This window comes from Prionailurus bengalensis, chromosome X (genome assembly GCF_016509475.1).
Source record: "Prionailurus bengalensis isolate Pbe53 chromosome X, Fcat_Pben_1.1_paternal_pri, whole genome shotgun sequence".
Classification (NCBI taxonomy): Eukaryota; Metazoa; Chordata; class Mammalia; order Carnivora; family Felidae; genus Prionailurus; species Prionailurus bengalensis.
This window is the reverse complement of record NC_057361.1, coordinates 89,764,496-89,778,049: the sequence shown is the minus strand read 5'-3', so window position 1 is coordinate 89,778,049 and position 13,554 is coordinate 89,764,496. Positions and strand designations below refer to the sequence as shown.

General features: G+C 39.0%; 1 protein-coding gene across 1 annotated transcript; it reads left to right on the top strand.

Moving 5' to 3' along the window:
* Window positions 1-11,694: 11,694 nt before the first annotated feature.
* LOC122477577 (glyceraldehyde-3-phosphate dehydrogenase-like) lies at window positions 11,695-12,027 on the top strand. Its single transcript, XM_043570703.1, has one exon. The coding sequence runs from the start codon at window positions 11,695-11,697 to the stop codon at window positions 11,929-11,931; it is 237 nt and encodes a 78-aa protein (XP_043426638.1). The 3' UTR covers window positions 11,932-12,027.
* The last annotated feature ends 1,527 nt before the right edge of the window (window positions 12,028-13,554 follow it).

Sequence of the window (13,554 nt, the reverse complement as noted above, 5' to 3'; positions counted from 1 at the left end):
CTGCTGTTTTTTAAGCATACCTTTAGAAGTTAAAAGCCTACAAGAATACCTTTTAAAATCACTTAAAAAGATCAAAAATCAATGAAAACTACAATCCTTTGTTGAAAGAAATCGAAGAAGACAAAAATAAGTGGAAGGACACCTATGTTCATAGACTGGAAGAGCTAATATTGTTAAAATGTCCATGCTACCCAAAGCCATCTATAGATTCAACACAATCCCTATCAAAATCACAATGGCATTTTTCACAGAAATAGAAAAAGCAACCCTAAAACTCACATGAAACCACAACAGAGTCTGAACAGCCAAAGCAATCAAGAAAAAAACAAAGCTGGAGGCATCACACATCTTGATTTCAAACTATATTACAAAGCTGTAGTAATTAGAACAGTGTGGTACTGACATAAAAATAGACATATAGATCAACGGAACAAAACAGAGAACCCAGAATGTATGTAAAGGAAATACTTGAGAGATATAATTACGTTAAATGTGTGATAGTAAAAGGGTGTCAACATTCAGGGCAACATGGAAGCCATGTGTTGAAGACTCTTGTGCTGTCTCAGCTAAGTCTTGAATAACAACATAAAGGAGAGCTATACCACCAACCTGAAAAATCTCTCACAACTGTTAGAAGAGAAATAAAATATTTATATAGTGCAAATGTGATAAAATTTTGGAATCTATTTGTTACTGCAGCCTGGTGTATCATAACTAAAAGGAAGAAATACCTTAACTGTGCCTGGGGAAGTAAGGTAAAACTTAAAGTTTTATTTGAGAATGACAAAGTTGGGCCTTGGGAAATGAATGAGTTCTCTTTGTGGCAATGAAGGGAACAGAGATTCCAGGCAGAAGGAATAGCATGCCCAAGTGCCTATAGGCACAATGTGATGTGGGAATTGCAAGATGTATATAGATGGAACATGGGAAAATGAGAGAGACACAGAGAGAAAGTGATAAGAAAGGAGGCTGAAGAGTAGATAAGGACTAACTTTGAAGGGTCTTTTATGTATGTAAACAATTTAACTTTATCATTTGGGTACTGAGAAAACAGAAGGTCTTTAAGCTGGGAAGTAAAACAATCAAGATAGTAGATGAGATAGGTAACTAGAGGCACTAATGGTGATTAATTAAGTTTTGGTTGCATAGAGGATAGATCTTTTTAACTACTCCAACTTTAAGTTCTAATGTCATAATCAAATTCAGAAATTTGTTAGAATTATACCCACTACTGAAAAGAAAACACATGCATATTCAAAATGATCTTAAAAAGAAAGGTTTAGCATAGAGGCAGAAGAATTCAAACTCCAAGGTTTATTTAAAATGATATTCTTAACGGATTCCCAGAAGATGGCGGCCTAGGAGGACGCTGGGCTCACCGCGACTCCTGCTGATCACTTAGATTCCACCTACACCTGCCTAAATAACCCAGAAAACCGCCAGAGGATTAGCAGAATGGAGTCTCCGGAGCCAAGCACAGACGAGAGGCCCACGGAAGAGGGTAGGAAGGGTGGAGAGGCGGTGCCCACTCCACAGACTGGCGGGAGGGAGCCGGGGTGGAGGGGCGGCCCGCTGGCCAAGCAGAGCCCCGGAGTCTGGATAAAAAGCGGAGGGGCCGAACGGAGTGTGTTCTGACAGCAAGGGCGACTTAGCGTCTGGGAGGTCATAAGTTAACAGCTCTGCTCAGAAAGCAGGAAGGCTGGAGGACAAAGGGAGGGAGAGTTGCTGAGCCCACAGACGACAGAGCTCAGCTTGGCAGGGAACAAAGGCGCTCGCCAGCGCCATCTCCCTCGCCCATCCCCCAGCCAAAATCCCAAAGGGAACCAGTTCCTGCCAGGGAACTTGCTCGCTCCCCACAAACACCCAACTCTGTGCTTCTGTGGAGCCAAACCTCCGGCAGCGGATCTGACTCCCTCCCGCTGCCACAGGGCCCCTCCTGAAGTGGATCACCTAAGGAGCCGCAAGCTAAGCCTGCCTCTCCTGCCCCCGTGCACCTTGCCTACCCACCCCAGCTAATACGCCAGATCCCCAGCACCACAAGCCTGGTAGTGTGCAAGTAGCCCAGACGGGTCACACCACCCCACAGTGAATCCCGCCCCTAGGAGAGGGGAAGAGAAGGCACACACCAGTCTGACTGTGGCCCCAGCGGTGGGCTGGGGGCAGACATCAGGTCGGACTGCAGCCCCGCCCACCAACTCCAGTTATACACCACAGCACAGGGGAAGTGCCCTGCAGGTCCTCACCACGCCAGGGACTATCCAAAATGACCAGACAGAAGAATTCCCCTCAGAAGAATCTCCAGGAAATAACAACAGCTAATGAACTGATCAAAAAGGATTTAAATGATATAACAGAAAGTGAATTTAGAATAATAGTCATAAAATTAATCGCTGGGCTTGAAAACAGTATAGAGGACAGTAGAGAATCTCTTGCTACAGAGATCAAGGGACTCAGGAACAGCCAGGAGGAGCTGAAAAACGCTTTAAACGAAATGAAAAACAAAATGGAAACCACGACGGCTCGGATTGAAGAGGCAGAGGAGAGAATAGGTGAACTAGAAGATAAAGTTATGGAAAAAAAGGAAGCTGAGAGAAAGAGAGATAAAAAAATCCAGGAGTATGAGGGGAAAATTAGAGAACTAAGTGATACACTAAAAAGAAATAATATACGCATAATTGGTATCCCAGAGGAGGAAGAGAGAGGGAAAGGTGCTGAAGGGGTACTTGAAGAAATCATAGCTGAGAACTTCCCTCAACTGGGGAAGGAAAAAGGCATTGAAATCCAAGAGGCACAGAGAACTCCCTTCAGACGTAACTTGAATCGATCTTCTGCACGACATATCATAATGAAAATGGCAAAATACAAGGATAAAGAGAAAATTCTGAAAGCAGCAAGGGATAAACATGCCCTCACATATAAAGGGAGACCTATAAGACTCGTGACTGATCTCTTTTGAAACTTGGCAGGCCAGAGAGAATTGGCACGATATCTTCAGTGTGCTAAACAGAAAAAATATGCAGCCGAGAATCCTTTATCCAGCAAGTCTGTCATTTAGAATAGAAGGAGAGATAAAGGTCTTCCCAAACAAACAAAAACTGAAGGAATTTGTCACCACTAAACCAGCCCTACAAGAGATCTTAAGGGGGATCCTGTGAGACAAAGTACCAGAGACATCGCTACAAGCATAAAACATACAGACATCACAATGACTCTAAACCCGTATCTTTCTATAATCACACTGAATGTAAATGGATTAAATGCACCAACCAAAAGACATAGGGTATCAGAATGGATAAAAAAGCAAGACCCATCTGTTTGCTGTCTACAAGAGACTCATTTTAGATCGGAGGACACCTTTAGATTGAGAGTGAGGGGATGGAGAACTATTTATCATGCGACTGGAAGCCAAAAGAAAGCTGGAGTAGCCATACTTATATCAGACAAACTAGACTTTAAATTAAAGGCTGTAACAAGAGATAAAGAAGGACATTATATAATAATTATACGGTCTATCCATCAGGAAGAGCTAACAATTATAAATGTCTATGCGCCGAATACCGGAGCCCCCAAATATATAAAACAATTACTCATAAACATAAGCAACCTTATTGATAAGAATGTGGTAATTGCAGGGGACTTTAACACTCCACTTACAGAAATGGATAGATCATCTAGACACATGGCCAATAAAGAAACAAGGGCCCTGAATGACACATTGGATCAGATGGGCTTGACAGATATATTTAAAACTCTGCATCCCAAAGCAACAGAATATACGTCCTTCTTGAGTGCACATGGAACATTCTCCAAGATAGATCATATACTGGGTCACAAAACAGCACTTCATAAGTATACAAGAATTGAAATTATACCATGCATACTTTCAGACCACAATGCTATGAAGCTTGAAATCAACCACAGGAAAAAGTCTGGAAAACCTCCAAAAGCATGGAGGTTAAAGAACACCCTACTAAAGAATGAGCGGGTCAACCAGGCAATTAGAGAATAAATTAAAAAATATATGGAAACAAACGAAAATGAAAATACAACAATCCAAACGCTTTGGGACGCAGCAAAGGCAGTCCTGAGAGGAAAATACATTGCCATCCAGGCCTATCTCAAGAAACAAGAAAAATCCCAAATACAAAATCTAACAGCACACCTAAAGGACCTAGAAGCAGAACAGCAAAGGCAGCCTAAACCCAGCAGAAGAAGAGAAATAATAAAGATCAGAGCAGAAAAAAACAATATAGAATCTAAAAAAAATGTAGAGCAGATCAACGAAACCAAGAGTTGGTTTTTTGAAAAAATAAACAAAATTGACAAACCTCTAGCCAGGCTTCTCAAAAAGAAAAGGGAGATGACCCAAATAGAAAAAATCATGAATGAAAATGGGATTATTACAACCAATCCCTCAGAGATACAAACAATTATCAGGGAATACTATGAAAAATTATATGCCAACAAATTGGACAACCTGGAAGAAATGGACAAATTCCTAAACACCCACACTCTTCCAAAACTCAATCAGGAGGAAATAGAAAGCTTGAACAGACCCATCACCAGCGAAGAAATTGAATCGGTTATCAAAAATCTCCCAACAAATAAGAGTCCAGGACCAGATGGCTTCCCAGGGGAGTTCTACCAGACGTTTAAAGCAGAGATAATACCTATCCTTCTCAAGCTATTGCAAGAAATAGAAAGGGAAGGAAAACTTCCAGACTCATTCTATGAAGCCAGTATTACTTTGATTCCTAAACCAGACAGAGACCCAGTCAAAGAAGAGAACTACAGGCCAATATCCCTGATGAATATGGATGCAAAAATTCTCAATAAGATACTAGCAAATCGAATTCAACGGCATATAAAAAGAATTATTCACCATGATCAAGTGGGATTCATTCCTGGGATGCAGGGCTGGTTCAACATTCGCAAATCAATCAACGTGGTACATCACATTAATAAAAGAAAAGATAAGAACCATATGATCCTGTCAATCAATGCAGAAAAGGCCTTTGACAAAATCCAGCACCCTTTCTTAATAAAAAACCCTTGAGAAAGTCGGGATAGAAGGAACATACTTAAAGATCATAAAAGCCATTTATGAAAAGCCCACAGCTAACATCATCCTCAATGGGGAAAAACTGAGAGCTTTTTCCCTTAGATCAGGAACACGACAGGGATGCCCACTCTCACAGCTGTTGTTTAACATAGTGCTGGAAGTTCTAGCATCAGCAATCAGACAACAAAAGGAAATCAAAGGCATCCAAATTGGCAAAGATGAAGTCAAGCTTTCGCTTTTTGCAGATGACATGATATTATACATGGAAAATCCGATAGACTCCACCAGAAGTCTGCTAGAACTGATACATGAATTCAGCAAAGTTGCAGGATACAAAATCAATGTACAGAAATCAGTTGCATTCTTATACACTAACAATGAAGCAACAGAAAGACAAATAAAGAAACTGATCCCATTCACAATGGAACCAAGAAGCATAAAATACCTAGGAATAAATCTAACCAAAGATGTAAAAGATCTGTATGCTGAAAACTATAGAAAGCTTATGAAGGAAATTGAAGAAGATATAAAGAAATGGAAAGACATTCCCTGCTCATGGATTGGAAGAATAAATATTGTCAAAATGTCAATACTACCCAAAGCTATCTACACATTCAATGCAATCCCAATCAAAATTGCACCAGCATTCTTCTCGAAACGAGAACAAGCAATCCTAAAATTCATATGGAACCACAAAAGGCCCCGAATAGCCAAAGGAATTTTGAAGAAGAAGACCAAAGCAGGAGGCATCACAATCCCAGACTTTAGCCTCTACTACAAAGCTGTAATCATCAAGACAGCATGGTATTGGCACAAAAACAGACACAGAGACCAATGGAATAGAATAGAAACCCCAGAACTAGACCCACAAACGTATGGCCAACTCATCTTTGACAAACCAGGAAAGAACATCCAATGGAAAAAAGACAGCCTCTTTAACAAATGGTGCTGGGAGAACTGGACAGCAACATGCAGAAGGTTGAAACTAGACCACGTTCTCACACCATTCACAAAAATAAACTCAAAATGGATAAAGGACCTGAATGTGAGACAGGAAACCATCAAAACCCTAGAGGAGAAAGCAGGAAAAGACCTCTCTGACCTCAGCCGTAGCAATCTCTTACTCGACACATCTCCAAAGGCAAGGGAAATAAAAGCAAAAATTAATCACTGGGACCTTATGAAGATAAAAAGCTTCTGCACAGCAAAGGAAACAACCAACAAAACTAAAAGGCAACCAACGGAATGGGAAAAGATATTCGCAAATGACATATCGGACAAAGGGCTAGTATCCAAAATCTATAAAGAGCTCACCAAACTCCACACCCAAAAAACAAATAACCCAGTGAAGAAGTGGGCAGAAAACATGAATAGACACTTCTCTAAAGAAGACATCCGGATGGCCAACAGGCACATGAAAAGATGTTCAACGTCGCTCCTTATCAGGGAAATACAAATCAAAACCACACTCAGGTATCACCTCACGCCAGTCAGAGTGGCCAAAATGAACAACTCAGGAGACTATAGATGCTGGCGAGGATGTGGAGAAACAGGAACCCTCTTGCACTACTGGTGTGAATGCAAACTGGTGCAACCGCTGTGGAAAGCAGTGTGGAGGTTCCTCAGAAAATTAAAAATAGACCTACCCTATGACCCAGCAATAACACTGCTAGGAATTTACCCAAGGGATACAGGAGTACTGATGCATAGGGGCCCCTGTACCCCAATGTTTATAGCAGCACTCACAACAATAGCCAAATTATGGAAAGAGCCTAAATGTCCATCAACTGATGAATGGATAAAGAAATTGTGGTTTATATACACAATGGAATACTACGTGGCAATGAGAAAGAATGAAATATGGCCTTTTGTAGCAACGTGGATGGAACTGGAGAGTGTGATGCTAAGTGAAATAAGCCATACAGAGAAAGACAGATACCATATGGTTTCACTCTTATGTGGATCCTGAGAAACTTAACAGAAACCCATGGGGGAGAGGAAGGAAAAAAAAAAAGAGGTTAGAGTGGGAGAGAGCCAAAGCATAGGAGAGTGTTAAAAACTGAGAACAAACTGAGGGTTGATGGGGGGTGGGAAGGAGGGGAGGGTGGGTGATGGGTATTGAGGAGGGCACCTTTTGGGATGAGCACTGGGGGTTATATGGAAACCAATTTGACAATAAATTTCATATATTGAAAAATAAAATAATAAAATAAAATAAAATAAAATAAAATAAAATAAAATGATATTCTTAACATTGGAGATGATCATATTAATCTGAATAAGGCTTTTCACCCCAAATTCCTAATATTTTGAAAATTCCAACATTACTGAATATTAGACTTCTGGCTTTCAGGAATATTAAAAGCCTCAGTTAGCACTGTACATACAAAGAGGCTGACAGAACAAAATATAAAGTTTATTTCATCTCTCACATTGTATAAAGTATATTATATAATAATAGTGTCTGTGTCAGATATAGAAATCCTAACATTGATATTTGGATCATTCACAACATTAAATTATTCATTTTAAAGTTATTTCTTTTATGTCTAAAATAGCATTTAAGTGAGTGCAGTAGATTACATTTCTGTTTAATATTATAGCTAGCCACAGATGTCAAAAAATTATTGAGTTACCTGTCTATAGAGAACAACTCTTTATTTATAGCATAAATTGGTAGAAATGTTAGATTGTAATAGTACATAAATACTTTTCCATAGTGTAAGGGCACAATAAAAGCTTTTATTAAGATTTAGGGAACTCAATATAAATATAAATGCATGGAAATGTCATAAATTCAGAAATTACGAAGATGAACTGAGGATAACTTTTTTCACTTCAAATTATGGCCTTGTTTGACAAGCTCATGACAAATTAATCTTTTGCTTCAGAAACTCCAGGTTTTTCAAATTATCATATCACTAAAGAATATTATACCACCAGGATAACTGCAAAACAGAAGCCATTTCATATTTTTACAGTCTCTCTGACAAAGAGAGAGAGAGAGAGAGAGAGAGAGAGAGAGAGATAGTTCTCCCCTAATCACAAAGACAAGCAATTTCTAAAGATATGACAGGTATCATTCACTAATCACAATACACCTTCATCTTTTGAAAGACTGAGTCCTTATAATCCATAGAAATTACCAAGATGTGTAATATGGCTTTCATTCAGATTTATCACAGCTATAAAGAAAAATATTACTTAAGATTTTGATAACCTATCTTCCAGCACAGTGGTAAGAGAAGATGCCTTTAAAGGATTTCTCTTAAAAAATGAAGAAATGAATAATATCAAAAGATTGAAAAATTATCTTTTGTAATCTCTTTTTCAAGTAGAAAGGAAATAAAGTTGATAGTAATGATTATAAGATAATGTATTTGCTTTTAATTATTGACATGTTGTTTCTAGTCCTTCAGGATCAACTGTATTATTAATGATGACTACCCTAAAAGGAAACTAAGTGTTCAGACCAAAAAATAGTAGAATGTATTTTTGTTGTACACAAAATATACGAAAATATAAAACTACGGTCTTTTCTGTTTTCTCAAAAGGTTTCATTTTAGCAACAAAATGAATATGTGCCCAGAATGACCCTCCATCTGAAAACAACAAAAATAATTCATCAAATATTTTCAGTGCCTCTTATGCTCTGGCAAAAGGTGAGGAATAGTTTGGCTAGGTATTAAAAAAATATGGTTTCTGTGTATAGAATTGTTGAATCACTATATTGTCCAAATGAAATTAATATAGCACTGTATGTTAACTATACTGGAATTAAAATATTAAAAACTTAAAAAACATATGGTTTCCCAGAAAGTTAAGTAGAACACTGAAGCTTTCATCTTGATAATACCAAATTGGGTGGAATTAAGCATTACTTTTTACATATTTAAAGGGCACAGAGAACAGAAGACAAAGCCCAGGGCCTCGTCAGGTGTGGAATTAAACAAAACGTCCTTATACAAATCTTGAATCCCCAATTTCTGAGGTCATTTAAGAGTAATCTAAAAATAAATCTGTCTTTTCAATAATCAAAAGGAATATATTGCCTGTCTTGGAGCTGAATGATGATGGAAAAATAGAAGAAAATACAGAGGGGGGGGGGGTGGGGAAACACCTTATGTATAAAGAAGGAGGGATAAAAATTATAAGAATTATTGGAGCCTTGGAGCTGAATGATGATGGAAAAATAGAGGAAAATATAGAGGGGGCAAGCACCTTATGTATAAAGAAGGAGGGATAAGAAGAAATAAGAGTTTCCCTTCAGAAACCATGCAGTAAGAAGAAAGTGATTTAAAATACTAAAGTGCTAGGGGCGCCTGGGTGGCTCAGTGGGCTCAGGTCATGATCTCGCAGTCTGTAAGTTCAAGCCCTGTGTTGGGCTCTGTGCTGACACCTCAGAGCCTGGACCCTGCTTCGGATTCTGTGTCTCCCTCTCTCTCTGCCCCTCTCCCGCTAGTGCTCTATCTCTCTCTCTCTGTCAAAAATAAAGAAAACATTTTTTAAAAATGTTTTAAATACTAAAGTGCTAAAAGAAATAAATCATCAACCCAGGATTCTGTGCCCAGTGAAATGATTATTCAAAAGTGAAAGAGTAGGGGCATCTGGCTGGCTCAGTTGGTAGAATGTGCAACTCTTGATCTCAGGGTTGTGAGTTCGAGCCCAATGTTGTGTGCAAAGATTACTTAAAAATAAAATCTCTTTTAAAAAAGCAAAAGAGTGGGGCACCTGGGTGGCTCAGTCAGTTAAGTGTCTGACTTTGGCTCAGGTCATGATCTCGCAGTTCGTGAGTTCGAGCCCCGCGTCGGGCTCTGTGCTGACAGCTCAGAACCTGGAGCCTGCTTTGGATTCTGTGTCTCCCTCTCTCTCTGCACCTCCCCCACTCATTCTCTGTCTCTCAAAAGTAAATAAATAAACAGTTGAAAAAAAAAAAGAAGCAGCAGAGCGCCTGGGTGGCTCAGTAGGTTGAGCATCTGACTTCAGCTCAGGTCATGATCTCACGGTCTGTGAGTTTGAGCCCCACGTTGGGCTCTCTGCTGACAGCTCAGAGCCTGGAGCCTGCTTCAGATTCTGTGTTTTCCCCTCTCTCTGTCCCTCCTCCATTCACACTCTATCTTTCTCTCAAAAATAAATATTAAAAAATTTTTTGGGGCGCCTGGGTGGCGCAGTCGGTTAAGCGTCCGACTTCAGCCAGGTCACGATCTTGCAGTCTGTGAGTTCTAGCCCCGCGTCGGGCTCTGGGCTGATGGCTCAGAGCCTGGAGCCTGCTTCCGATTCTGTGTCTCCCTCTCTCTCTGCCCCTCCCCCGTTCATGCTCTGTCTCTCTCTGTCCCAAAAATAAATAAAAAACGTTGAAAAAAAATTAAAAAAAAATTTTTTTTTAAAGTGAAATAGTAATACATTCTCAGACAAAAATTGAGGGAATTTGTTGCTACTAGATCTGCCTTGGAGAAATGATTTTAAAAGTTCTTCAGGAAGAACAAAAATGATATAAATTGGAAACTCAGATCTACGTAAAGAAAGGAAAAACATTAGAGCAGCATTAGGAATAAAGGTAAAATAAAACCTTTTATTTCTCTTATGGTTAATCAATCTAACAAGTAACACTTTGTTCAAAATATTAGCAACAATATACTCAGTTATATAGCTTATAGATAAATGAAATGAATGATAACAATGCTATGAGGGACAGGAAGGAGAAAATGGGAATACTTTGTTATAAGGTATTTGTACTCTGCATGTAGTAGTAGACTATTATTTGAAAGTAGACTTGAATTAGTTGTAAATGTATTTTGCAAAAGAATGGACAACCACTAAAAAGTAAAAGAAAAATGCAATTGATATGCTAAGAACAGAGAAAAAATGAAATCAGTCAAAATACTCAAAACCAGAGAAGACAGAAAAAGAGTGGAAGACCAAAAAAATAACAGAGAACAAGGGCAAGTAGTAGAAAACAATAACAAATGTGGTTGATGCAAATTCAACTATAATGATAATCACTGTTAATCAATAGATTAAATACACCAGTTAAAGACAGAAATTGTCAAAATGGATCAAAAAACAAGACCCAACTATATTGTCGACAAAAAGACACTTTAAATGTGAAGACATATATAGATTAAAAGTAAAGGGACAGAGAAAGATACAGCATGCTAAAAGTAAACAAAAGAAAGTCAGAGTAGCAGTAGTAACAAAAGAAAGTCAGACAAAGCAGACTTCAGAGCAAGGAAAATTATTAGAGATAAAGAAGGGCATTACATAATGATAAAAGTTCAACTCTCCAGGAAGAGATAGCAATCCTTAATGTGTGTGCAACTAACAACAGTGTCTAAATATATAAGGCAAAAACTGATAGAAATTCAAGGAGAAATCGATGAATCTACTAGTATAGCTGGACCACCAACTACTTGGCCCCTCTGGCCAAAGTCATCCATGACAACTTTAGCATCATGGAGGGACTCATGACCACAGTCTATGCTATCACAACCACCCAAAAGGTTGTGGATGGCCACTCTGGAAAGCTGTGGTGTGATGGCTGATGGGCTGCCCACAACATTATCCCTGCTTCTACTGGTGCTGTCAAGGCTGTGAGCAAGGTTATTTCTGAGCTGAATCAGAAGCTTACTGGTATGGCCTTACATGTCCCCATCCCCAGTGTGTCAGTCATAGATCCAACCTGCTGCCTGGAGAAAGCTGCCAAATACAATGACATAAAAAATATGGTGAAGCAGGCACCAGAGGCCCCCCTCGAGGGCATCCTAGGCTACAATGAGGACCAAGTTGCCTCCTGTGACTTTAACAGTGACACCCACTCTTACACCTCTGATGCTAGGGCTGGTATTGCTCTCAATGACCTCTTAGTCTAGCTCATTTCCTGGTACTACAGTGAATTTGGCTACAGTAACCAGGTGATGGACCTTATGGTCCACATGGCCTCCAAGGAGTAAGAGCCCCCTGAAATACCAGCCCCAGTGAGAGCATAAGAGGAAGAGAGAATCTCTCAGCTACTGAAGAGTCCTTGCCCCAACTCATCCCTCAACACACTGAGAATCCCCAACCTCAATAAAGTTTCAATCCCAGAACTCCTGTAGAAAGGGAGAAACTTAGGGAGCCCAACTTTGTCATGTACTATCAATAAAGTGCACTGTACCCAGCCAAAAAAAGAAAAAGCATTTGATAAAATCCAACATGATTCATTATAGAAACTCTTAGCAAAGTATGAGTCAAGAGGAACTTCCTTGACATGATAAAGAACATCTACCAACAACCAATAGATGACATCTTCTCTAATGGTAAGAAACTAGATGGTTTTCCCCTAAAATCAGAAACAAAGTCAGGCTGCCCATCTCACCATTCAACATCATTCCTATTCAACATCATACTGAAAGTACTAGATAATGCAATATGGCAAGAAAAGGAATACAGGTCGGGAAGGAAGAAATAAAACTGTCTTTGTTCACAGATGATATGATTGTGTTGAAAACCCCAAAGAATCAACCAAAAGGCTCCTGACCAAGAAGCAACTATAGCAAGGTTACAAGGATAAAACACAAAAGGCACAAATTGGAATTTGAAATTAAAAACAATAATGGGGATCCTGGATGGCTCAGTTAGAAGAGAATGCAACTCCTGATCTCAGCGTCATGAGTTCAAGCCCCATGTTGCATGTAGAACTTGCTTAAAAAAACCCCAACAATATCATTGTTGTATATGGTATCATGCACTTTAAAATATGTGAAGATGATATATCCCATGTTAAGTATCCTTAACAAAACAAAACAAAATGCAAAAGAACACAATGAAATGTTTGGAGGTAATGGTTATGCTTATCACCCTGGTTGTGGTGATAAGTATCACAAATATATTTATATGCCCAAACTCATTAGACATATACATTTAATATGTGCAATTTTTTGTAGTAAACCTCATTAAACCTAAAAAAGTGTTTTAAACACAATGCATTTAGCACCAAGAAAATGAAATACTTAGGTATAAATCTAACAAAATATGTGCAAGGTATAAATATAACAAAATATGTGCAAGATTTATATGAGGAAAGCTATAAAACTCCGATGGAAAAAATCAAAGAATATCTAAATAGAAAGATATTCGATACACAGAGATAGGAAGAAACAATATTATCAACATATCAGTTCTCTCCAACTTGATCTATAGATTGGATCTATATATATATATAATCCCAATGAAAATCCCATCAGTTATTTTATGTGTATCAAAAAAACTAATCCTAAAGTTGATATGAAAATGTAAAAGTTAGGGCGCCTGAGTGGCTCAGTTGGTTGGGTTCTGACTCTTGGTTTTGGCTCAGGTCATGATCTCACAGACTGTGAGATAGAGCCCCACATCAGGCTCCATGCTGTCAGCATGGGATTCTCTCTCTCTCTGCCCCTCCCCTGCTTGTGTGTGTGCATGCACATGTGCTCTCTCAAAGAGAACAAAATATTGAAAGAGAACAAAGTCAGAGGGCT

Coding starts and splice junctions, on each gene's coding strand:
- LOC122477577 (XM_043570703.1), top strand. CDS start 11,695: ATGGCCTTACATGTCCCCATCCCCAGTGTGTCAGTCATAGATCCAACC.